Source organism: Phyllopteryx taeniolatus, chromosome 15 (assembly GCF_024500385.1).
Source record: "Phyllopteryx taeniolatus isolate TA_2022b chromosome 15, UOR_Ptae_1.2, whole genome shotgun sequence".
Classification (NCBI taxonomy): domain Eukaryota; kingdom Metazoa; phylum Chordata; class Actinopteri; order Syngnathiformes; family Syngnathidae; genus Phyllopteryx; species Phyllopteryx taeniolatus.
The window spans coordinates 4,354,259-4,370,940 of NC_084516.1; the positions used below are offsets into that span (position 1 = coordinate 4,354,259).

General features: G+C 41.4%; 1 protein-coding gene across 6 annotated transcripts; it reads right to left on the minus strand.

Moving 5' to 3' along the window:
- Positions 1-74: 74 nt before the first annotated feature.
- sec31a (SEC31 homolog A, COPII coat complex component) lies at positions 75-16,252 on the minus strand. Of its 6 annotated transcripts, none has more exons than XM_061747750.1 (27): positions 15,804-16,252; positions 13,830-13,909; positions 13,603-13,726; positions 13,131-13,329; positions 12,965-13,060; positions 11,693-11,833; positions 11,472-11,614; positions 11,032-11,131; positions 10,794-10,955; positions 9,245-9,397; positions 8,500-8,724; positions 8,276-8,365; positions 7,521-7,712; positions 7,187-7,277; positions 6,860-7,038; positions 6,626-6,752; positions 6,349-6,494; positions 6,013-6,189; positions 4,779-4,982; positions 4,595-4,699; positions 4,228-4,315; positions 3,742-4,035; positions 2,534-2,589; positions 2,244-2,456; positions 2,055-2,174; positions 1,333-1,404; positions 75-1,122 (listed from the first exon to the last, which is right to left on the minus strand). In XM_061747750.1, the coding sequence occupies exons 2-27, from the start codon at positions 13,906-13,908 to the stop codon at positions 943-945; spliced, it is 3,756 nt and encodes a 1,251-aa protein (XP_061603734.1). In that variant the 5' UTR covers position 13,909; positions 15,804-16,252; the 3' UTR covers positions 75-942. The 6 variants fall into 6 exon arrangements, with proteins under 6 accessions (XP_061603734.1, XP_061603736.1, XP_061603733.1 ...); XM_061747752.1 differs by having other exon boundaries at positions 3,787-4,035; positions 4,228-4,318; XM_061747749.1 differs by having other exon boundaries at positions 4,228-4,318.
- Positions 16,253-16,682: the final 430 nt, after the last annotated feature.

Genomic DNA, 16,682 nt, shown 5'->3' on the forward strand with positions numbered 1-16,682 from the left:
AGTGTCCGGTGAACATGGGAGTAAACGCCTCGTCTCGCACAAAAGCTTTGCCGTCTTCAACACAATCAGTCACCTTGTCAATAAATACTGTGTATTGAAAATATTGCATGTGGTCAATCTACAACAGACTCAAACCAAGAGACTCGACGATTCTGAATCGGATTAAGCGAGTGTCACCACTACACTAGGGGGGAATACAGTGCACACAAAGTATTGACACCGTTTCACTTTTTCCACATTTTATGTTCTTGAAAATGGATTAAATAATTTTTTTTTAGATTTTTGGAAATGTACTAAAAAATATATATTTTTAAAAATGTTAATTTTACATGATTAAATATGGAACAAGTGCTGCGAATACTTTCCAGATGCACTTTAATTGAATAAATTCCTTCGTTTTTATATTCCAATAAAGCAACAAGAAATTCATAAAATCTGTTTTCATGTCATTATGCAGTGTTATATGCAACATTTTGAAGAGATGTTTTTATTTTTGGGACTATGACTATGTGGAAAAAACGAAGCGCTGACGATGCACTGTGCATTGAGATTGCATTGCTGTGCTAAAACTTAAGGCGGAGGTGTAAGGTTTTTAAAAAAATATTTGAAAAAGCACCAACCGAGTGCGATTAGCTGCTCAAAAAAAAAAAAAAAAAAAAAAAGATTTTAAGCCATAATGCTGAGATAGAAGAACATTTTAAAAAAACATGAATTAGAAAAAAAAATTAAATAATCAGTCTACTTCTACAAATTGAGATGCACAGAAAGTTCCCTTTTCCTCTTCTGTCGGCATTTCCTGTCATTGAAAATGATCCATTTGGATTGCATCACTTCAGATAAAGTCAACTTTTAAAAGCAATCAGCATGATTGGTAGTGTAAATTAAAAAAACAAAAAGAGAAGACAACAGCCCTTGATTGGCAACCCCTGGTACTGTGTGGGCTCACACACCCAGCTTGTTTGCCTGCGTCAGTACCACCTTGAGGATGGGCATGAACGCCGACGTCTCGCTGAAGTTGCTGCTGCTAACGATGTGCGTGTGGATGCCCAAGCCCTCGGCGTAAGCGCGCCCCTCGATGCTGCGCGCCATGTTGTGCAGACCTCCAATGATGGCGGGAGAAAGCTGCGAGAAAAAGGACAGAGCGAGGAGGTGTTGAGAAATTAGCACGTTTGTTGCTAAATTTAGCAATTTTTTAGTATCATTCTTAGACAGCTGGCTAAGCAAATCAAGCAGACCTTCTCCTGAAATGGTAAGATTTTTGGTAAAGGACATTGTTAGCAACAAATACACTGGCATTCAGCTACAAGAAATTGAACTTAGCAGCACACTCACTGTCTGATCCCGCAGTTTGTCGTAGAGCGCCTCCAGACGCTTGTTGGCGTCGTCCAGCTTCCGCCGAGTTTGCTGCAAGGATTAAAAAGAAAGTGTGAGGTGCAGGCAGCACGGTGGGCAACAGTTCTGAGCACCCAGGTACAAATCCAGCCTCGCCTGTGTGGAGTTTGCATGTTCTCCCCGTACCAGCGTGCGTTTTCTCCGGGTACTCAAAAACATGCATGGTAGGTTAACTGAAGACTCTAAATTGCCCGTAGGTGTGAATGCGTGCGCGAATGGTTGTTTGTCATGTGCACTGAGATTGGCTGGAGACCAGTTCAGGGTATACACGGCCTCTCGCCCAGAGTTAGCTGGGATAGGCTCCAGCACGCCCATGACTGCAAAATGGATGGATGGATTCCACACAGAAAGTAGAAGCGCAAATGACTTTGTCTCCCTGGTTTTCAAACTTGGCGCAAAAGGTTGCCAATGAATGGATGGAGTGTTAGCTGCCTCAAGCTAACACTAACAGGATACAGGGTTTTTCTTGTATATAAAAATTGGAGGGGGGTGTTGGGCCACCTCCAGCTTCAAAACCTTTGACATCATAAACTGTTATTATCCACCTCTGCCACAATTTGAGACAGGAAAAACCCTGAGTGTATGTAAAATAAATGTGCGTTACGGTTCGTGCATACTGGCTAAAGCTAACGTCTAAAATAAAGGTTAAGCATTGAGCTCACTGGGTCGGTGGCGACGGCCAAGCATTTCTGGACCAGGCCCTCAAATGTGGTCTTTAGGATCAGATGCTCCTCAGGGATGGGCTTCTTGGCGATCTTCTCAGGGGGGATCGACTGCAAAGGCTGGACACGTTTTTTTTTATCAATTTCAGTGTCTTCTGCCCAAAAAAAGAATAAAAAAAAGATACTCACCTGTATGGCATCGCCCGTAGGCCCCCCGGGTGCTCCCTCAGTGGGTATGCTTGGGTTGAGGGTCTGTGGTGGGATCTGCTGGATGCCCCCGTAAGGACTCGGGATGGAGCCCTGTGGTGCTCCAGAGGCTACTGGCTGGACGTAAGGGTCCACGCCCAGAGGAGCCATGATGGGAGCGGTGATAGGGGCGGGTGGGGTGTAATTTTCCCGGACCTATGAGACAAAGACATGTCCAATTAGGAACTTTCTATATAATACAAAGTGGATTTCCAAAAAGAGAGAGGAGTCACCTTCTTCTTGGACATTCTGCTCAGAGCTGGCGGGTCATTCCAACCATTCTGGGGCCCTGAACACAAAAAAAACAATGGAACGTGAGTCAGTGCTTATCAAGCTGTAGCCCCATTACCAGTCATTGGCAATCAAGTCATTGGTCATTAACTTGTTTATCATCAAGTCATTGATCATTAAGTCATTGGTCATCAAGTTATTGGTAGTCAGCAAGAAAGACTAAGTGATTAAATAATTTGGTCCAGGCATAAATTCATTGATATGAAAAAGAATACAGATTGCGGAGCCATTAGTTTACTCAACAGCAGAGTAGCAGCCATCTATTAGGCGTAAGTTGAATTTTATATGAATAAATACTTTTAAAAATATGTATTGTTTCCACAAATAAACAATACAATATCATATATATATATATACTCTATTACTTATTATGTTGATGAATAAGCACTCTCTTTAAACTCCTCCTGTAAATGTCAGTTTTACAGACCACGTCGTGATAGCTGCCTCACGCTAACGCAAACGATATATGTAAAATAGTGCGCTGTGGTAATGCTAGCTGGCTGAAGCTAATGACGTATGCATCTAAAATAAACGGTACGCTGTGGTAATGCCAACTGGCTAAAGCTAATGCCGTATGTAAAATAGATGTGCGCTGCAGCCATGTTTCGTGTTGCTCACTACAGATAACTGAATATGTAAAATACAGGTGCGCTGTGTGTTTCGTGTTAGTTTGCAGCATATCTAAAATAGGGGTGCATTGTGGTCGTGTTTTGTGTTAGCTGGCGGAAGCTAATGGTGTTTGTAAAATAGTTTTTTAATGCCATGTTCGCTGGCTACGGCTAACGTATGTAAAACAAGCGAACTGTTGGACGAGTTGGGTAAAGCCAACACTACCAGTCTATGTAAAGTAGAGATGCACAGGGGTCTTGTTAGCTAGCCAAAGCTAATAGTACATGTAAAACAGCTGCCTAAAACAACCTTTATTTCCATATGTAAAATAGAGATGCACTATGGTCTTGTTAGCTGCCTATAGCTAGCGCTAACTGTATGTAAAATAAAGGCAAGGTGTGGTCATGCTAGCTGGTTCAAGCTACATTGCAGTTAATGAATTAGCAATTAATCCAAATATAAGTTGATTTTTCAGGCTATAAAGTGACAGACGGGAAGAGTGAGGACGAGGATTACGGCGAGGGGGGGGTTTCTCTCGCACCTGTTCCATGGGGATCGAGGATCTGCTCGAGCTCAAACTTTGTACCTGAGACTCCGCTGGGCGGAGGGGGCGGCTCGTAGGACCCAGGAGAGCCTGGCACACCATGCTGGAAAGACACTCCCGAAGAAGAAAAGGACGAGGAGGAGGAGGTGGGAAAGAAAGGAGGAAGGTAGGAAGAGGGAGAAGAGGGCAGGCACTGTTCGAGGAAGCCAGATGGCTGAGGAGGGTAAGGGGGCTCGGAGTAATGAAGAGGCTGATAGGCTCCAGGCGGGAAGTGCTGGACCTGGGAGTGGGCTGACATTCAACAGATGCTGTTAGTGGGGAAACAATCCAGGAAGTAGCCACAGACACATGCTTAGATGTCAAACATTTCCAACATGAAATGTTTGCCAGTTTAAAGAAAACCAACCTTTCATTCACTGCCGTTTTTAAAACCTGCAAATTACTTTATTTTGCATTGTTTCAGTGTTCTAAATAAAGACTTACGCTGGTACTGCTGGGAGTACATGTAGGCAGAACCTGCAGAGGCCGAGGCGGATGGCGCAATTCCGTACATGGACTTTGGTGGTTCTGCCTGCTGAGAACATTATAAGAAATTTCATATAGACTTAGGGTTAGGGCTTAATGGTTTAGGAGGTTAGAGTGTAAGAAAGTTAGTGTTAGTGGTTAGAGTTTTAAGGTTACGGATTTCGGGTTGGGTTTAGTGACAAGGTGGAAAATAAAACTGCAACAGTGCATCGAGTCATGGGTTAAAATAAAGGTATTCAGTAGGGCTTTCCAGATTATTATATTGTCAATATGCCCTCATGATGATGTAATACTTAATATTTCTGGAAAAGAATAATCAGGGTACCTGTTGCTGCTCGAAGACAGTGCCCATTTGCGGAGGAGGCGGGACGTTGGGCAGGGCTGTCGGCGTCTGGTTACTCCACGAGGTGACAGTAGAGGCGGACCTCACCTGAACCACACACACATTTTAAAAAAAAATTAATAATCCATAAATGGGCCAAGAATCCTGGATCCATGACGGAACATACAGGCTGATAATACTGCTGCTGGGCGGGGTCAGAAGCGGGTATTGGTGCCTGTACAGGTGCTAGTGGGGTAGAGGGGTGGATCTGGGTGAAGGAAAGGCAGGGCTGATGGGTGGCATGCTGAGGCTGATATCTGGGGGTCTGGACTGGACCAGCCTGCTGACCCAGAGCCCGACTGAGGCGTTCACGGAGGTGCTGCACTGCCACCTGGTAGGTCAGTGAACAAGGGGACTTGTTAGCATAGTATAGCAACAGTTAACTTTATTTTTTGTGTAACATGGCTGACTATACTGAGTCCAACTAAAAGGTAATTTTGTAGAAACAAATTGGGAAGTATAATTGCTGTTTAAATACCACCAAAAACATTAGCTCAGGGAGGTTAGCTTGTCAGCAATCTTTGTGCAGCGTTAGCTTTCTCAGCTCTTGCTAATAAAAGCTAATTTCTCAATAGTTTACTTTAAATTTGACTAGAATCCATATAAAAGGGTAATTTTGTGTCAAAAACGTAAACACGCAAGCTTGGATGAAAATGTGTTTGTTAAATTTAACAAAAACATTAGCTCATCAAAGCAACCTTAGCAATAAGTATGTACATAGTCCATATAAAAAGGTACATTTGTGTCACAAATTTTTCCCCCTTTAAATTATAACAAAAAACGTTAGCTCATTGAGGCCAGCTTGTTACCAATCATTACGTAGAGCTAGCTTTTTATTTTAATTTTTTAAGTCTGGCTAGAAAAAGCTAATCTCTTACTAGTTATTTTAAATTTGGCCAAGGAGTCCATATAAAATATAATGTTGTAGCACACTTTTAAAACACTACAGATTGTTATCAAGTATTGACTAATGCTAGCTTTGGAGCTCTCGACTAGTGAAAGCAACTATCAACTGTTATTTTTTCTCTCGTGATAAATTGTCTATAAAAACATGATTTAGTGGCACAAATGTAAAAACATGTTATGATGTACAATTGATTAAATTCTACCCAAAAACATCTCATACAGGCTAGCTTGTTAGCGAGTATTTGGTAATGCTAGATTTCGAGCTGTGGCTAGTAAAAGCTAACAAGCCATCTCCTAACAAGTTGAAGTTAAAATTTTGTCTATAGGAAGTACATTTTTTCTTTAAATTCTAACAAAAACGTTAGTGCTGATAGGCTAGCTTGCTAGCAATTATTAGCGCATGCTAGCTTTCGGAGCAGTGCCCAGCTAAAGCTAACTGGCTCGCAATGGCTCACCTGTCCGCTGCCTTCGGGCAGGTAGCTGATGGCGGTGGACAGACTGCCCTGCGAGGCCAGCAGCCCGGCGTAGCGACCCATCTCTTCAGCCAGCAGGACGCCGACGTGGGCCTCGGGACCCGAGCGCTGCGTCTGCTCCACAGCACGCCGCAGCACCACCACCTTCTCTACGAGGTCCTGCGTGGAGGATATGAAATACAATTTCAAAGGCATTTGAAGACACCTGACACACACATTACATCCATTCTGTCTGTCAATTTGTATACACACATAATGGATAAATCTCCCTATGCCTTCAGATATAAAGTATACAGGAAAAATTTGTCTCCAATGCACCTGCAGGGATAGCGGACAATGATGCTGCCCAGCTGCGTTCCAGCAGGCCACCAGTTTGTCTACGTTGCCGGCGCAGATGTAGCACAGGCAGGCGTGAGCTCGAAGTGCAGCCTCGCCCGACGCCCCCAGACGGACGCCCAGGAGTTCTGACGGACACAACAACAGCACGTGTAAGTCGTGAAGGGAAATCGTGACAGACATATCCCTAACTTTTTGTGAGTAGTTTATTATTGGCAATGTGGCAAGACAGGGACGCCAAGCGCGGCACTCAACTCACCGCACAGCGAAGAGAACTCATCGGGCTTGGCGTAGGTCATGACGGCTGCCAGCGCCTCCTTCCAGTTGTGCAGGTCACACGTGGTCAGGACGTCACGCCAGTCTTTGGTCACCACGGCACTGATCAGCTACCGGACGGGGGGGGGGGGGGGGGGAAATATATATACTGTCATCGTTTGACTGGGTGATGAGAAACATTTCTGCCAGGTTGCGGCAGGAAAAACCCTGGGCTTACCTTGGTGATCCTGCCACGGGTCATGAGGAAATACTTCCTCTGCGTCTTCTCCAGGAGCTCTGCGCCGCCAGCGATGGCCAGGATGATGCTGTCGGCCATGCGGTCGTCATGGATACAGAGCTCCACAGCGGCTTCGAAGTCGCCCGTCAGCAGTGCCTGCGTGATCAGACCATCCATGTCTGCAAAAAACAAACAAACCAAAACAATAGAATGCAATATAACCTATAATAATATAAGAAATTTTACAAAATATTTTATAAAAAAGACAAATGGAAAAAAATATAAAATTACAGGAGAATATACATAATGACCATCTGACATCATTACCTTTACTGATGCTGAGGTTCACTCCCTCTGCAGGAGCCTCGGCGGGATCCTCGACTTGGGCGGGAGTCTCGGCCTCGTCCAGCGGCACCTCCTGAAGGAAGCATGACACAGCAACAATTTTATTTTTTAATTTTTATTATTAGCAATTGTTCCTTTCTTGACTATTCAACCCTTGAACAGATGAGCTCTATTCTTATTATTTCCTATGGGGAAAAAGTGTTTCCAAATCATAACAAATTGGAGGATGGAAGGGTACTGTGTTTGATTGTTTCTGTTAACCTGAGATTACCATTATAATCAAATTGTTGCCCAATGGTCCGTCATGAAGAATTACCTCTTCCAAGGAGATCTCCTCCTCCTCTATTTGCTCCTGAGGAGGCACGCTCTGGTCCGGTTTCAGGTTTGCGGCAGCGATCATATCGAACGCCACCTCTGGATTGTCAAGTGGTGGCTGTGCGCTGGCTGGAGCGATCCCTGCGTCCACCAGCGGAGCGTCAGCTGACTTCTCCTCCAGCGCCGCAGAAATCTGCCGACACGGTAGGGCATTAATACTCCCTCGTGGTGCTAAACTGCATCTTACTACAGTGTCCCTCTCCATTTTTATGGATTTTAACAGAATACAGGTAAATCGGAATTGAGAGTTGTTTGAAGATTTGTAATTACCGCATTATTGATGCTAATTCCAGCTAGGCCTTCCATAGTGTTTCGTATTCTACAGTATGTTAGCATTAAGCTAGTGGACTTTCGTTGGACAAAATTATATGGTTGACTGCACATTTTGGTGTTCAAATTACAATGTTTAATTCTCTTTTGTTTTGTGTATCAGTTTTACAGGATAAGCTTCAACTGGGAGTGACATACAGCTTGAAACGAGCACGCTATGCATTTAGAGAACTTTGTGAGCGAGTCTTTTTGTTTCCTCAAAGTGATGTCATAACAATAGTATCCCATCTCTTGACAACCAGAGTTAAGAAATACTTTTAAAAGTGTGTTTTAATAAGTTCAAATGTGTTTAAAGTGTGAGAGGTGTAAAACTATATATTTAAAAAACCATTTCTATGGTCTGTACAGCACAGATTTTCACCTCACATGCATGGGTCTGACCTTGGCAGAGAGGCCCTCTTTGTTGTAGCCAAGAAGCTCCAAGAATTGACTCCGGATGTCACTTTCAAAGTTGGCCTGGAAAACAAACAAACAAAAACAAACACACACACGTTACCTGTCTGTCCCTTATCATTTGAACATCTGCCTGACCATTCACACATACACAATAAAAAAATCTGTCCGTACACATACACACGGGCAATGGTCACCTTGAGGAAAGACCAAACAGTTTTTTCAAACTGGTCCTGAGCTGCTTGGATCTTCTCCTGGCAGAATTCCTGGAAGGTGCCCGCGCTCAGCGTGCCCTGGAGCTGCTCTGACCGCGTCAAGAAGGTTGCCTCCGTCACCACCTGACTGACGTGAACCAGGCGGGGGCCACCAGGCTGCTGCCCGTTTGCTGGCCCATTCTCCAGAGACACCAGCTTCCCGCCAAACTGGGGGTCGACAAAAAAGTAAGTACGTCTGTGTAGATTCTGAGTCATCCAGGTCATGCTAATCCGCAAAAGTTGAATGGAGGCAACTGAACTTTTGGTCGTTGAAGATGTTTTACCTTTAAGCTTTACTTACATTGAATAAAAAAAAGGCTCCTTCATTTCTATTTTTTTAAGTGTGGAGTCTCTCTGTTTATGGGGGTGGTCACATCAAGGTGTGGCTGCTGAAAGACTGTTTTAAATACCAATGAGTTCTTCTCCTACCTGGTGGCAAAATGACTCCTAACTGGCCACGTTTCCCATGAAATGAGTCATTATATCGTGGAAATATGTCAGGTTGTTGTTCTTACAACAACGTCTTGACATCTCTCCCCCAAAGAATGTCCCAATTTTGTTATGCCCAATGGGACCTAAGATTGAGCCTTGAGGAACACCGCAGAGAAGGAAGACAGACACTGACCTATGTCAGGGGCAACAAAGACAACAAATAAAAGCGTGCGTGAGTGCCACTACAGAGACTCACAGCAAACGACGCTCCAACTGGCCTGCGGATCCACTTGGGGGGCTTCTTCAGGGGGTTGACGCTAGCTGGGGGAGTGGCAGTCTGAGGAAGCTGTAGCGGGGGCAATGTTTGTCCTGTCCCGAAAGGATCCATGTTGCCGAAGGAGTTACTAATCTGTAAATAAAGACAGAACTGAGTGAAGACACAAGTACAGCTTTCACAACCTGTAGATTTCCAAGCTTCTGAGGTAATATTAGAAGCATAATAGAGGTGCGATAACGATCGGTGTGAAAAGGAAATAGTGATAACAAAACCTTAGGACTATGAAAAACCCTGCTCTTGCACATTTGTTTTGGAGTGACTGTGTAGAAATGTTCTCTCCTTTTATGACAAGAAATAAATACATGAAAAAAACAGAAAAGGGAATAGCGGAAAGCTGGCACACGAGTATCTGGTAAAATGACATTTTTCTTTGTGAAATTCAACAGATTCTCGTCGCGAAAGTAGCTAACGCTAGCATTTTCTGTGTCGGTGTTCTATGTGAAAGGTGCCAAAATGGAATGGGGAGGTGGGTGAAGTCGACCCAGGAATATTTCACCCTTTAATGTACAATACATTTGAATCGTAAAAATCAACAGGTATGGTGTATTTGATCAGAATCATCTTTATTTGCCAAGTATGTCCAAAAAACACACAAGGAATTTGTCTCCGGTAGTTGGAGCCGTTCTAGTACGACAACAGACAGTCAATTGACAGAGCACACTTTTGAGACATAAAGACATTGACAAAAAAAAAAACTGAGCAGTAAAGGGTTGCTAGTTATCTGGTAATGCCGGTACATTTTTTTTTGACAATTGTGCAAAAAGATGCAGAGTCCTCTAGCACTTAGAGCAGTTCGAATGACTCATATTGCAATCGTCCGGTGCAAAGGGCGCCGAGACTTCAAGGAGTGTATGCGGGTTAAAGTGACGAGTAGTAGTGACGAGAATTATCGACAAAGGTACCTCTCGAATCTCATTTTACGTATTGGTACATCGTAATTCCATATTGTTCATTAATTTTCAGTCTCAGGAGTTATACATTGTCTTGTTTTCTCTTCAGTTTCCCATTTAGTTTTTATATATTGTCAATTACTTTTCACGCTAGCCGTAGATCGTTCAATACATTATTCCTATACATAGATTTGGTGCGGCATGTGTCAGAAGTAATATTACGCCTCTGTTAACCACGAAACAAACTATTGATGTAGTACCCCGTCAGGTTACGAGACTCATCTTATGTTTTCCCTGAAAAAAACTATGGTGGTGCCTTGTGTGTTTAAACTAGCCTATTATTTGGTTTAAGCCATTATATTTAAAGTTATACTCTCACTTGTAAGCCCCAAAGTAGAAATGTGGGCATTCTACTTTCAATCTTTCAATTAATTACATGGTTTTTAACGATCAGTTTATGCTACGAAAGGTTTGAAAAAAAAAAAATCGAATCATCTCATTTTGAGATGCTGTATTGCTGTGTGAAAGTGAACATTAATGTCTTGTTTCAACGGGTTCAGTGTGAAAATGCGTCCCACCTGGTCTGCATGCCTTTGGCTCTGCGCCTGGCTGCTGCCGCCCATGATGGAGTAGACGTCGATATGTCCGTCGAAGCGGGCGGCGGACAGCACCGCCGGGTTCCTGGGGCACCACTGCACGTCAAAGCACCACTGGCTACCGGCGGGAAGCTCGTACAGCACCTGACCGGTACGGGCAGGGGGCGACATCGATCACGGAGGATAAAAAATGCGGAAGGCGGGAGGGTTATTGGCTAACCTCGCCCGTGTTGGGGTTCCAGCACAGGATCCTGCTGTCCTTGGCACAGCTAAGGAGCAACTCGGGATCGGCCACGCTCCAAGCGATGGCGAGGATGCCTCTGTCAACGTGGCACAAAATTCGAAAATAAATAATTCACAAAAATTCTAAAAGAAAACAATTTTACATAACTTTTTGAAAAATAATGTATGCATCATAATTTTGTTTTTAACAATTAGTATGTCATAAATACAAAAAAAAATAAAATTTTGTTACACATGATGGCATTAAAGAAAAAAATAAAATGCTTTACATAATCATTTTTTCAACAATAATAATGAAAAAAAAAGTATACGTTAAAAAATGTATTATTTTAACAGCTGCATGACCATTAAAATGTGACCGTGGAAAATATTATTTCCATTAATTCCTGTGGGACACCATCATTGGCGCGGGCACACCTTGTGTGATTCTCCAGAATCTTGAGCGGGGAAGTAGCGAAACGTAAATCCCACATCTGGATGACGGGCATGCGGTCGTCCTCAGAGGCTAGGACCAGCTGGGTGGCCACCTCCGGGTTCCACGCCAGCCCGGAGCAATGCATCTACAGGCGAGGACGTGCGGTCTTTTACACCTATTTGCCGCTTTGTGTGAGGATTTCCCCCCCTCTCCCCCTACATACTCTGTTGCTGTGGTCGCTGACTTTAATAATGAGGTCATTCTTGCGGAGGTCCCACACGGAGGCGCGACCACTCGGGCTGGCCGAAGCCAGGATGTGCTGGACCTGCCTGTTCCACGCCACACAGCTGATGTCCTCCACTGGCTGTCAACACACAAGCAATTACCATTATTACGCATGTATATATCATTATACATAAATGTACAAGTCACAAAATTGAGTTGAGCATTTCATTTGTTCTTGTTTTGTTGGTCCAATAAAAACTACTTAAGTTATAATAGCTATATAAAAAGGTAAAATTGTATGCTAATAGAGATAGATTACAAGTGTGTTTGAATATTTCTGGATGTAACTGTAAGCAAGTGATTAAAATTATAGAGAAAAACAATTAATAAACTGTATGTAATAAACAATACATACAAGAGTGCAATTAATTTATTTGTGAAACTGTATTTATATATATATATATATATATAAATTCTAATACACAAAAATGTCAAAAACATGACATTTTAAAAAATGACAAAAAAATCAAAAGGACAAAAAATATATAAAATCTATTAAAAAGAAAATAGAATTTAACATGTTTCAAAAAAATTTAAAATAAAAATGTACAAAATAGTGCCATTTTCAAAAAACTTAAAATATTAAAATGTGTTCAAAAATAATCGTCTATTAATAAAATATTTAAAACGATGAGAAAACAAGGTCTAAAAAAAACTAAATACTGATTAATTATGAAAAAAACTTTCTACAAAACATTTTCAAAATAAGAAAAATATTGAAAAAATGAAAATAATAAAATGCTTCCAAAAGTAGTTGACATTTTAAAAAAAGAATCTGATAAAATAATAAATTACAAAAAAATCCTTAAAAAGGAATAATATATATTATTTTATATGTTAACAACACCATATTTATATTATTAAAGTGGGATATTGTGGTATATTTTAGTATATAGACTCCATAAGTGCATTTTTAATTCATTTTATTAATGAAATTTTAAATGTATATTCTTAACGGTGCATGCAACGGAAATTTGTTCTGCATACACTCAAGTGTACTTGTATGACAAAGCCTGTCTAATGCCCAACTTATCATTATTAGGAAATAAATTGTATCTGTACAAATGGGACAAAATGAATTTATGAAAATTTTAAATATCAGCACTGTGTTCATTTAGTACACCTATTTTTTTTTTTCTTGAAGTGGAAAAAAGGCTGTTTATTTACTCAAATTGGGGCACCGCATCGGTTCAGTAAGTGACAAGCGTACCTGTGTTTTGGGTCCTGGCGTCATGGGGGACTCAAAGTTGTTTATATCCCAGATGTAAATTTCCGACTCGTTCCCGCCCGATGCGAAGAGGTTGGTCTGCACCACAGAAGAACAAGTTAAAGAGCGAGTGAAGCGAGAGGCGGGCGAAAAGACGGCGGTGGCCTACCTGGAAGGGATTGACGTCCAGTCCTCTCACAGGGCCCGTGTGCCGGTCACTTTCTGCCACGACCGCCTCGCTCTCGCCCGCCATGATCTTGGTGGCGTCGTACAGGATGACGTTGCCATTCTCGCCCCCGGCGATGACCAAGCCGGCCGGGTGATCCTGGGCGTCCGCTATGCAGGGACCCCAGACCAGCTTGTGGTACCTGAGGGCGGGGGACAAAGATTGAACAAAACCATTAACGGAAGCACAAAAACATCCTGGAAGGTATGCCGGCCAATCACAGCGTACATCAAGTAATTACATTCACATCTATGGACAATTTAGTCTTCAATGTCTTTTGAATATGCGAGGCAGAGGGACAAAACATGTATTCATTGTGCTTGCGAGAGGAGAGGAAGAATACAAGGAATCATACTCACAATCGTACTTATTGACAATTTAGAAATTGTCTGAAAAGTTGTAGTTTTTTTTTTACCTGTGAGACGAAGAGTAACTTCCGCATGACCTCATGTTCAGCGACGGGTCCGACAAGTCCAGTTCAAAGAGCTCCAAGGAGGCATTTGTGCTGAAGGAGGCATCCAGCTGCTGCGCCGACGTTCCTGGACAATAATAATTCATTCAAATATCAAACGTCAAATCACCTGATTAGCAAGCCACACATTGAGGATTTTGCTGGTAAACGCTCTTAGCTTGTGCTCGCACCTGTTGCCAGGTAGATAGGGTGCTGCTGCGCCGGACTCCAGCTCTGGATGGCCGTGCGGTTAATCTCTTTCAGTTTCATCCTGAAAAAAAAAAATACTTTTCTTTAAGGCCAATTTGATGCAACTTATTGTCATTTGTACAAGGTCTCAAATTTGGAAACTCTATTTTAAGACTTAAGTTAAACAATGTCTCTAAATGATTAATTGATTAACAAAATAGTTGTTGGTAAAAATGCAATTCAATAAACAAAACTTTAAATTGATAATAATACATACATCTCATTAATCAATGTCTCAATCAATTATTAAAAATGTTCAATGACAAAATATATTTCAAATTTTAATTATTGAATTGATAATTTAATTTATTCATTTGCATTTTAATAGTGTATTTCATTATTTTTTATTTGATGTTGGCACAACAACCCTGTTTGATTTTTATAAAAAAAATATATTTTATTACACACAGATATTTATTAATAATTAAAATGTTAGCAAACTGAAATATCATTCAATAATAAAAAACATTTACAAAATATCCGATTATTAAAAAGGTTCAATACAATTATAAAATACATTTCACATTTTAACTAATTGATGGACCATTTAGTTCACAGTCTAATTATCTATTTTATAACTTTTTAATTTATTTGTGGCACCCAAAAAAAACATACCCTAAATAGAAATTGTATAAAAATATACTGTATAAACAATGTCTTTGTACAAATAACAGCAACCTGTCTAATAAAGGCCTGGCACTTTTTGCAGTTTACTACTGATTTACATTTATCATGCCAATGTAAAAAGGAAGATCATCTTTCATTCTGTTGGGCGCGAGGGGTATTTTGACCCTTGATTGCTCCCCGCTGCGATAAATCATGACAAAAGATCTGCAGCAAAATAAATGTGTAAAATGTGAAGAGCATCCACATTATGGAAAAAAAGAAAAAAAACACAACACTCCAAGTGAATCAACTAAGTGTATCATATCTAATAAGGATTCAATTATAAGCTAAAATTATTTTTGATGAGAGAAGCGGGGTACACCCTGGGATGGTCGCCAGCTCAATTGCAAGTTACAAACAAAATTTCACACCTATGGACAATTTGGAAACTTTGACCAAAGATGACTTTTGGCGAAAGAAGCGGGACTGTTCACTCATCCATAGACAAGCATTCACCCTCCCACCTATGGGCAATTTACAGACTCTAATTAACCTAAGACGACTCATGATGAGAGAAACGGCACCGGTCACCCCGGTTGCTCGTTAATGGCGCATAACATATAGACAAGCACTCACACACTCATACCTATAGACAATTTAAAGCCTGTGATTTATCTCAGATAACTTTTGGTGAGAGAAACGGGGCCACTCACTCTGGACTGGTCACTATATGGCAGATATCGACAAGGATTCAGACTCACATTCACACCTATGGACAATTTAGAATTTTTAAGTAACCTAAGATTTCTTTTGGTGAGAGAAGTGGGACAGGTGTTTGAGTCTACATTTAAAAAAAAAAAATATATATATTTTTTTTACAGGTGTGACTGCTTGTTTGTCTATCTGTGCCCAGTCCCACTTCTCTCGCCAAAACGTTAGGACACATACAGACAAAAACAAAGAAACAAACAAACGAAAACTACAACAACAAAAAAATTCACACCCTCTGAACAATTTTAGACTCTAAAAAACCAGGCCCGCTTCTCTCGCCAAAAGTCATCTTGAGTTAATTAAAGATGCTAAAATTTAAAATGTACAATTGAGAGTCTTCAATTAACCTAAGATGACTTTTGGCGAGAGAAGAAGCTGGACTGGGCACGTACAGACAAGCATTCGCCTCTCACATTCACACGTATGAATAGTCTTTCATTCACCACACACGATATAAATACAGGCTCCAAGCGTGATAAAACATATTGTCATTTGATAAGGAGGCTTTGCGGTGAGCTGACAGCTGATCGATGGCTTACCTTGCTTTTATTTTGCCTTTTCTCTCTGCTCCTGTCACATGTACGCGCGCGCAGACAATGAATGGGGACGACGACGACAACCGGCTGTTTTCGCTCTTCTTTCTACGGTGGCGTTTAAACGACTAGCGGGCCCCCCGAAGATAAGACAACAAGACGTCGGCGACTCGTAGCTACCCGGTCCCCGCTGAGCTCGCTCCCGACTCCGCTTTCCACGTCCCCAATGGGCTCCATCAACGTGGCACTACGCGTCGGTCTGAGGCCTCCAGCCACGAAGAAGAAGAGAACCGTTCGCTTCCGGTGCAGCCTTCTGCTTGGCTCGTTAGCGTAGCATGCTAATATATGATTTAGCGATTTACTTGACCACGAGATTTCGCGGAATTTAAAAGTGTTTTACAAGTAAAATACATTTAAGAGATATCGTGTCGTTTTAAGTTCATGTGGACATTTCGTAAACTTACTTTCACATGATAGTAACATCCACCATGACCAACGTTAAACTACAGTAGCGTATTATTCCTAAAATGTTTAATATTGTAATCCACTATACCATTATGCAGTTTGAACATTAACACCACGCTTAAATACAGGAACATTTAAAAAAAATTACTCGAATGATTAATCAATTCGAATAATTCTCATGCTTTTTAGAGTATTTTCATTTTTAAGTATTTCTTGCACTATACGCTGTTTTAATTATACTTTTTCTTTTTACTCTGTTATAAGCTGTTTTTTTTCTTTATTTTTAAATGCTTCTAATCATGTAAAGCACATTGAGTTACCTTGTGTATGAAATGCGCTATATAAATTTGCTTTGCTATTGCACAAATTTTGTCTGCTTGAAAACCAGACTAAATGCAAATTCCTTTCACTTAAAAGTTA

Excerpts from the sequence above, each read along its gene's own strand:
- sec31a (XM_061747749.1), bottom strand. The coding sequence starts at position 13,908 with ATGAAACTGAAAGAGATTAACCGCACGGCCATCCAGAGCTGGAGTCCG. Across the intron at positions 11,615-11,692 it reads TCAGCGACCACAGCAACAGA|ATGCATTGCTCCGGGCTGGC; the intron begins GTATGTAGGGGG and ends CCTCGCCTGTAG. Across the intron at positions 11,132-11,471 it reads ATTCTGGAGAATCACACAAG|AGGCATCCTCGCCATCGCTT; the intron begins GTGTGCCCGCGC and ends CCACGTTGACAG.